Raw genomic sequence first — 9,214 nt, forward strand, 5'->3', positions numbered from 1 at the left:
GACTATTTTCAGTTTAATGGCTTTAATATACATTGTTTCTCATTACAGAATCAAAAAAAAGAAAAAATTATTTATCATCTGTAAACTAGCAGTACTATTCTCCTCCTGCAAGTAAGCACTTGTGTTCAACATCATAAAGCCTCACTACTTATCCTTATGTAGGTATTTCAATGCAATACCTCTGCTTCAAGGAAATTTATGAAGCAAAAATGATACAGTGAAGCTCTAAAAAGATTACAATATGTACAGAGCAATTTTATGAGGGAGAAGCTGGAGTAAAGTAGAAATTGGAATATAGGCCACTGTAGTTACAGAAAATGAGGCAGTTGAAAGATGAGGAAAGAACATGCGTACCTAAGTGGAAGGATACAACATTGTAAGGCATTACAGCCAGGAAAGAAACCTGATTAAGGATTGAAAAAGGATTAAAAATGTAGGTAATGAAACAAAGTGATCCTTAGGAAGCCTGGAGAGAGGGATCTTGAGAGAAATTATGCTGCACTCTCCATAATTTCTAAAGTATGCAATAAAAACAAGAAATACCTTGCCTACTTCTAAGGTTTTAACTAAATTCATACAGATATCTTTATTCCAGGGTAAGAGGCCAGTTACAGTTATTCAGGTAGCGGAACTGAGTTTCATGTTCGTATCCTAAATCTTTATCAGCCTGAATCTTCAAATGTAATCAAATCATCAGATACACAAAGCTGCACTGTATTTATTACTGCAAAACCAAGCCACCACTATGACAGTAGAGAAACCCACCACTGACTGAACAGTGCCAGCTTTGTCATATTGCTGACACGAGGCTAGAAAAAATGGGAGTTATTCAGAACAACATAACTGGTTCAAAAATGCTACATCTCTGATAAACTGAAACAAATGACCTTCCTAACCACAGTATATAGTAAAATAAACTGTACAAGTCACAGTACTTTCTACAATACATAATAATCGGAAAAAAATACCCATTTTTGAATCAAACTTATAAACTATAATAGTACCTGAATCGTAAAAGTATTATTACGGCTTGGATTTTTGCATTTCAATTAATAGTTTCTAGCTAAAAATTACTTTATAATTTATAAAGAAGCAGATTTCTAGGAATTTACAAGTTAAATCAATTCATCTAAGCTAAAACTACTTTTAGAAGTCTTTAAAGGTTTACCATTGAGCTGTCATGAGTTTGACAGATGTGATCACGCAAACATCATCTCCTTAGCTAGAATCTAGATTCTGAAGAAAACTGGGATACATATTTGATAGTAGCTAAAAATATTAGAATAAAATATTTAACCTGTCAATCGCAAATCCAGTAGAAAGTTCTGGGAAAGTTGTTTCTGTGCTTTAAGGCGAAAGAGTTTAATGATCTCTCCAACAGTTGGCAGGGGAGGCAGACGGAAAGCTGCCACTTTTCCTGGAACAGCCATAAGACAAAACTCTTCTTCCTTCCTCCTAGAGAGACATTGAAAAGATGATCCTAGTATTGGGAATAAATTCTACTATACTTGATATTAAAAATGCTACTAAGTTTACAAACCAAGACATGACTTACAAATCATTAAGTGCTAAATTTTAAACATCAGTATTTTGACTATTGCATGCAGTGCTTATGCTAAACACGTATTTGAGAGATTGGGCAAGTCTTGTTTTGTAGCTTTGCTAAAGCATCAGGTAAAACAAAACCCTCTCACAATTGTTTGATGTCAATCTTTCATTATTTTAGAAGAGAATCATTAAGGATAATCTGTTTGAACTCATGGCATCGCATAAGACAGACTATACTTTCTTAAAGCGTCCCTGAAGAATTAAAAGGGTTGGGTTTTTTGTTTTGTTTATTTATTTATTTATTTATTTACTGCTGAACTGCCTGGTTTTCTAAGCAGAGGGACAGAATCATAAAATGGTTAGAGTTGGAAGGGACCTTAAAGATCATCCAGTTCCAGCCCCCCTGCCATGGGCAGGGACACCTCCCACTAGACCAGGCTGCTCAAAGCCCCATCCAGCCTGGCCTGGAACACTTCCAGGGATGGGGCATCCACAACTTCCCTGAACAGCCCGTTCCAGGCAACGATCGGAATACCAAGTGCAAACAATGGCGTCAGCTAATTAAAAAAAAAAAATATATATATATATACGTTTAAATCTTTTAATTTTCAGCATGACAGGACGATACGTTTCGCCTCTCTCTGCTGACACCCGCCGGCCCCTGCCCAGCCACCCCCGAGCCGCACGAGGGCCGCCATCCCCCCGCCCCGGTCCCGCCCGCCGCCGAGCGGAGGCTGGGGGAGGCCCCGCCCCGTGGCCGCTGTCCCCACCCGGCCCGCAGCGCGCATGCTCCCGGCAGGGCTCCCGGCAGGGCGCCCGCCGAGGTTTTAGAGGCCGGCGGGCGGGCTGTCTGTCTGAGGGAGCCGGGTCACGCGACGGGCGGGACGGAGGCGCCGCGCGGCCGCACGCGCCTCTCCTCCCTCCACTGCCGAGAGCAGCGCCCCTGCGGCGCGCGGCTCCTTACGGTGTAGGGCGAGAGCGAACCCGGAAAAGGAAGTGCCTTTTCCCGGCCCGCGCCGTTAATGGCACGTGCGCCCGTTTCAGCGTCCTGAGTGGCTCCGTGTGCCGGGGAGGGGGAGCCGCGCACGCGCCCCGAAGCGGCCACGCCCTCACCGTGCGCGTGCGCGGTGCGCGGGCGGCGGTGGAGCTTATGTGCGGCCCCCTGCGCTTCCATGGGTTAATGGAGCTCCTCGGGGCGGCCTCGGAGGTCGCCCCACACACACAATATAATATAAACCTTTCATAAAGCTCTTGGACGCCTGCTGCTGCCGCAGGGGCTGCCAGGGAGGGTCTCACCGCAGCCCCGCAGGAGGCCCCGGAGCGAGGCCCCCTGGGAGCTGTAGGCTCCGCTGGAGGGGGTGCGCCTGAAGTGGCGGTGTGGTCCTGGGTGTGCGTTAGCACGGCAGAGATGGTTCTAGGCAATAAAAAAAAAAACAACAAAACCCGCTGGCAGTCATCTTTGTGGGTTGAAGTGTAGTTTGTCCATTTCTCTGGTAACTCGATTGTTCTGACATCCTTTCAGATAGGCAGAGCTGTTATCTGCAGGCTCCAGGGGCAAGCCCACGGGTGTTGATGGTATCGCAGAATCACAGAGTTGGTTGGAAGGGACCTCTGGAGATCATCTAGTCCAACCCCCCTGCCAGAGCAGGGTCACCTAGAGCAGGTTGCACAGGAACACGTCCAGGCGGGTTTTGAATGTCTCCAGAGACGGAGACTCCACCACCTCTCTGGGCAGCCTGTGCCAGGGCTCTGCCACCCTCAAAGGAAAGAAGTTCCTCCTCATGTTTAGGTGGAACTTCCGATGCTCAAGTCTGTGCCCATTACTTCTTGTCCTGTCGCTGGGCACCACTGGAAAGAGCCTGGCCCCATCCTCCTGACACCCACCCTTTAAGTATTTGTAAGTGTTGATAAGATCCCCCTCAGTCGTCTTTTTGCCAGACGGAAGAGACCCAAATCCCTCAGCCTTTCTTCGTAAGAGAGGTGTTCCAGCCCCCTAATCATCTTGGTAGCCCTTAATCGTCTTTGTGGCCCTTAAAAAGACATGGAAGTCAAGTGGGAATGTAGGTTTACAGATTTGCAGATCTGTCTGGAATTGAATTGTACATACCTCTATATTTACAATGGAGGTTGGGAGGTATTTTTAAATTTGATTGAGCCAATTGCTAGGCAGTTTTTCAGCCAGCCTCGATACTGCACAAATGTCTGGCTCTGCTCATTCCTGTGTGTCTAGAGATTAACTTTACACTGTGATCAGAACCTGTTCGTTTCCTTTGAAAATTTAATGCTTCTACGTTTCTGTATATCAGAGTTTTTCCAATTGGAGCCATACAGCATATGTCTTGATCTGATTGGGAAATTGGCATTGAAGAAACAGATTTAATAATAGTGTTCTTATGAGTTATTGCATTATATAAACTGAGCAATTGCATGTTGCCACAGAATTTTAGCTACAATATACTGTACCAACATGCACATAAGTGCATGTATCTTTATGTATATATTCTTAAAACATTGTCCAGTTTTGCTCATCTTGAAATTCACTGGTAGCGCCAGAAGCCATTTTGGAAGAGTATTTCTGTAGTATCTTTTGTCACAGTGGATTAAGGAAGTTCCCTTCTCCGCAGCACTTTTGAAAATTGTTCAGTTTTAAGGTTCATTTTCCATTTTGCCTTTATAATTCCATGCTTAATGATTATTATGACAGTGCAAGTGAATGCTGAGAGATGTTTCCAGAAAGCTAAACAGTTACTAAAAAGCCACAGATAATCAAGGATATTGTTAGGTAGATGTAAGAAAACAAAGACATTAAAGGATTTGCAAAAAGTAACTCCTCACTCAGGATAAATAACAGGTGTAATTCTGAACAGCTTTGTGCATTAGGCATAGCTTCTGCCATCGATAGCCTGTTCTAGTTAAATAATAACAGCAGATGCTGTAATGTATTTTAGTGTTGTCCTGTGAAGAATTAAGTGAAGAAGGTTGATACACAGTATCTGCATCAATATCTCTTTACAGATTTGAGTTCAGCTGTATTCTGAGATCGATCAAGTTTATCACAGTTGAAACCTATGCATGCGAGATAAATAGTACGTGTGTGAGCATTAGTGGAGACAACACGAAAGAGAATATAATGTGAAGGGGCCACATGTAAAGAAAAATGAAAATGGATCTAATTATGCAGTCATTAAAAACATAGGGAACTTTGCAATTGGTGTCAGTAAGAAAAGGAGCCGACCTTGGGCTTATTGTTTACATACAGTGCAATATTGGAATAAAATGTTATGGTCCTAATCTTATCTGAAACACTGGACTTTTGAGTTTGTGATGTGTTTGTCTTAATATATATTATTTGAATTTAAAGTCATTATAAATGAAATATAAAATGTAAGCTCCACCTGTTGGTGAAAATGTGGGATTTCAAATGATATTTGCTACTTCGCCCAATTCCAAAGGATGAGCTTTTTCATCTCGCAGCCTCAAGTCTACTCAATCTTTGTATACAAATACTGTTCTGTCATAGTTAAAGTACAAGCTCTTTCTTGATTGGATGCACATACTGAAGTTTCCAGGTATTTCATGTGCCCATAACTCTTATTGTAATAATAACAACAAGATATAAGATTTATACTTAAGTACCTGAAAGAAATATAGCAATCTGTGCCAATAGGTCTACTTGTAGAATAATTTTGGTAGACAACTCACTAAAATAATAATTCCAGTTTATAGTTTAAATGTTTTCCAGACTCCTGAAGTTGCTATAGGGGTAGTAGCGTATGGGTTGGAGAGTCAAGGTGGCCCCTGAAACTCATGAAGGGAAAGTGGATGAGTTAAGCCTTAACTCGTCACATCATCTGGTCATTTCTAGAAGATGTCTCCAACTAAATCTTATGTCTTCTGCAAGAGGAAAAGTCTGCTTATCCCAGCCCTTTTTTTCCTCTGCGAGTTATGTAGGGCCTGCAGGAAGAGCACTTCCTTCTTATGGTCCTAACAAAGTTCACAGAAGAAATGTGAGAAAAAGAAACTGGAAGGAATTTTTTCATTCCTTTGAATGCCTGACACTCCAGCCTCTTAGTGGAACATGCTTTCTCCCTTGATGTGTTGGAATTGTCACTGGAAGATATTTCTGATTACATGCCTCAAAATCTGCAAGAAGATCTTCCGCATTACTCTAGGTATCGTGTCACATCTCATGCTCTGCCATTGTTAAGAAGGTGGCCGTCTAATGGCCTGCACACTCTGTGTGACAGGTTTGTGTTCCAGAGTTCACTGTCTCGAGGAGAACCCTGAGGAGTCATTGTGGTGCCACAGTGACCCATAAGTGGGGAGGTAAAGATTTTGTTCCCAGCTGTCACAGTGATCTGCAGTGTGATTGCTGGGAGATACCGTGCCTCTCTACGTTTACTGCTTTGTAGCTGTCTTACCTGCTTTGAATGTAAGGCCTTTGGTGACAGAATTGACTTTCTGATATTTGTGTAACAGCAAAGGGCTATGAACACCACAGTCAGGATAGTCCTTAAGTATGTAGAAAGCATCCATGGAATATGGAGAGCACTACCGTAAATAGCAATAATAAAACTTTAATGACCTCTCAAGTTAGACTTTGGGCAACTAGATTTTGATGCTGGGGCTCGGCCTAAGAATCTATTGATGAAATTTTTCATCTATTTTCTTTCCTTCCTCCAGGGTGAGAGAAGTTTACAAAAAAAAAAAAACCAAAATAATACAGAATTTTGGAATGCTGGTGAAATACTTTATTTTGAGAATGGCAGGAATCCACCATCTGACTTATTTTATCATTCAGTTGTGTCTTGACCTTAGAGACAGAGCCTGCTAATTTTGAAACATTCAGCACATTTTCCACAGATCAGATAGATGCAAGGGAAAGATAAACTGGGCATCTGAAGCAGCTCAGGTTTGGGTCCTGAGATCAGTTGGGCAGAGACACCCTTATGGGATCACTTGGAGTTATTTTCTTGACTGCAGCTTCAGTTCAGGTTCACCTGCTAGCACTGCAAGGGTTGAAACCAAAGTTGCACCCGTAATTATGGAAAAGCATGTGCACTAGTAGAAGGTTTCCACAGTAATTGTGGAATTTGAGTGGCAATTTCAGTTTTTAATTTTACAGACTTGCTGATCTTATTCATAGATACTAATTATTTACTGGTTCTATGTTCAGGTTGCTACAACTTAAAAATAACCCCCTTTAAAAGGAAGTACAGTATCACTGATCTAAAATGATTGTGTTACTTGGGATTATTGTTACTTGTTTTATGTTATGGCATCGTGTTGTAGAAAACAGGGTTCACACCATACTCTTGAAATGCCACACTCTATTCAAATTCTGAGACAGAAAAATCTATTCGATATCTATTTTACATCGACTTAAGGTAAATAAGTTGTAAATGGCCAGATCTCATTCAAAAATGGTAAGGAAATGTAATACCCAAAAGAGGTTCGATACAGAAAACGTTTTCTTTTCCACCCTGCTGGAAGTATTTTCATACCACAAGGCCTCTATTCTTTAGCTTGTTCTCAAAGGCACTGTTTTCTATTGTTTGTTAAAATAAAATGTTTATTATTTCTGTTGTGCTACCTCATAAGGATCCTAAATAGATTTTAGGAGCCTATTGCACCAGGCACTATACAAACAATACAGTGACTTCCGTCCCTCAGGAAAACTTCTGTGACCAGATAAAATGCTGAAGAAAATAAGTTAGCAAATGGGAAAAAGTTTAGGTAAGATAACAGCAGAGATGTACATTTGCATAGTCACAGTAATTTTCGAAGCCACAGGCTGCAAAAAAGTGCAAAACTGTCATGAAACATCTTCAGTATTAACTCTGTAGAGGATCTGTAAGATGGTTTCATGCTCTTTGATGGTGGAGGCAATGCATTTCAGAATACCTTTTTTGAACTAAATGCTCAGTGCAATGGTTACCTTCAATGTGAAATAAAACAGAATATTACTACATCCATTTCTTCCCCTAGAGCCAAACAATCCAGTTATGGGGGAAATCTTCCTACTTTTGTCAGTTTACCACTGTGGATTCATCAAGCCACATTATGATCAAGAACATTATTTTCCTTGTTATCACTTCCATAATGTGGTGTAGCAAAAACTAAACACTCAAGGAACAAAGACTTCCCGTTAACAGAAAATCTGGCAGAAATTTCTGTCCAGACTGCTGAATTCTTTCCTAACATAACTCAGGAAGTACAAAGATCCATGGCTTTCAGTATTGCCACAACAGATGTCTAAAAATCATTATATTTATTTTAAAACATTAGAATTTCTTTTAATGCTTGATTCCTCTGATGTGCCTTTTGATATGTGAGCGATTTAATCTACTCGGGTCATATTGTCAAGCTCTAGCTGTAGCCATCCACGCTAGAAAGTTTATTTTTAGTTGACAGTTTTGATTTCCACTTGATCATACCATTCTAGATGCTAGGTCCTTTAGAAGGAATATCAGTTAATGCAAAGTTTGGGGTAATATTTTAGGAATGCCAGGAATTATGAGAATCAAGTCTACTCTCACCTATGTTATCTGCTGGCCTCTGTAAAAAGGGGGATTTTCACACTGCAAGTAGGACCCAAAAACCACAAACCCAGACTCAGCACTGAGAGCCACTGCACCATTATGGCCCGTTTATAATTGGGAATTATGCAGCATTGTGAAACATTGGTGTTATAGTGAGCTTGGCCTTGTTCACCCAACACCCCGGTCTCTGCCTTGGAGAATGTTCCCATGAGGGGAATAGTTGTTTGCGTCTTAATTAGGCTCTCTGGCAGAGTGTTTTCAAAATTGATGTTCCAGTTTTAAGCATTAGGTATCCCTAAGTTGGAGGAAAAAAATTGAGAGTAAGAGCTTTCTCGCTACTTGCAACAGCTCCCACAAAGAATTTCATTAAAAGTACAGCATACCATATCAACTGAAACCCAGACTTTCATATTCAGTTGTGTGTCATGAAAAATGAATGCAAAGTCACATGAATCCAAGAAGCACATGAAATTTGTGCTATTACACAGGTAGCAGTGTTCGTCGCAACACACTGCAGTAATCTAATTTATGGTCTTGTAAAACCCAGCCATGGACTGGGAGCAGCACAGAGCCTGTGTGTTCCCTGTGAGGGGAGATCACTAAGCAGGCTCCATCTCTGGGTGTTCCTTTTCTGTGGGGCAGTTAAAAAACATACGTTTACCTCATCTGGACTTACTGGACAAGGTGTTAGAGTTAGATGAGGTCCTTGAACTTCTCCTTCTTCTGTGCGTATATCAAGGCAAGTTGGTCACTGCCTGATCCCTCAGAAATAAGTGGCACCCTGTTGTAACTAAGTGCCTAATACCTGTGGTGGGTTATTTATGCTCTCAGAAAAGGTGATATTCAAAAAGAGTACAGAGAGGAAACCTTTTAGATTCAGTTCTCTAACTTCTGCCTTTCAAGTACAGAGGTGGGAGAGGGGTCTGTGAGCTTGAGCACGAAAGGCTTTCTGTCTTCAAAATGCTGGAAGGGGATTTATAAAATGCAGAAGGCAGAAATTTCAGGGCACGAGTATTGGCCCAAGCTCTCTGGCCACTGGGTGCCACTCTTGTTCCACGGCGAGGGAGCTGCACAGTCTTTAGCAAGGAACAGAAAGTTTACTGACTCCACTGTGTGCCCTTATG

General features: G+C 41.6%; 1 protein-coding gene across 3 annotated transcripts in view; it reads right to left on the reverse strand.

The window, feature by feature from the left end:
* The window catches only part of TFB1M (transcription factor B1, mitochondrial), a 28,436-nt gene extending 25,831 nt beyond the window's left edge, over positions 1-2,605 (reverse strand). The window contains exons 1-2 of one of the 3 annotated variants that reach the window (XM_074580470.1): positions 2,513-2,605; positions 1,298-1,455 (exon numbers count right to left, since the gene is read on the reverse strand). In XM_074580470.1, the coding sequence (XP_074436571.1) occupies positions 1,298-1,430 (133 nt within the window). In that variant the 5' untranslated portion in view covers positions 1,431-1,455; positions 2,513-2,605. Of the gene's footprint in view, positions 1-1,297; positions 1,456-2,138; positions 2,276-2,318 lie in introns of those variants that run through there. The other 2 variants (XM_074580472.1, XM_074580473.1) reach the window with 2 other exon arrangements.
* Between the last annotated feature and the right edge of the window lie 6,609 nt (positions 2,606-9,214).

This window comes from Larus michahellis, chromosome 3, assembly GCF_964199755.1.
Source record: "Larus michahellis chromosome 3, bLarMic1.1, whole genome shotgun sequence".
Taxonomy (NCBI): Eukaryota; Metazoa; Chordata; class Aves; order Charadriiformes; family Laridae; genus Larus; species Larus michahellis.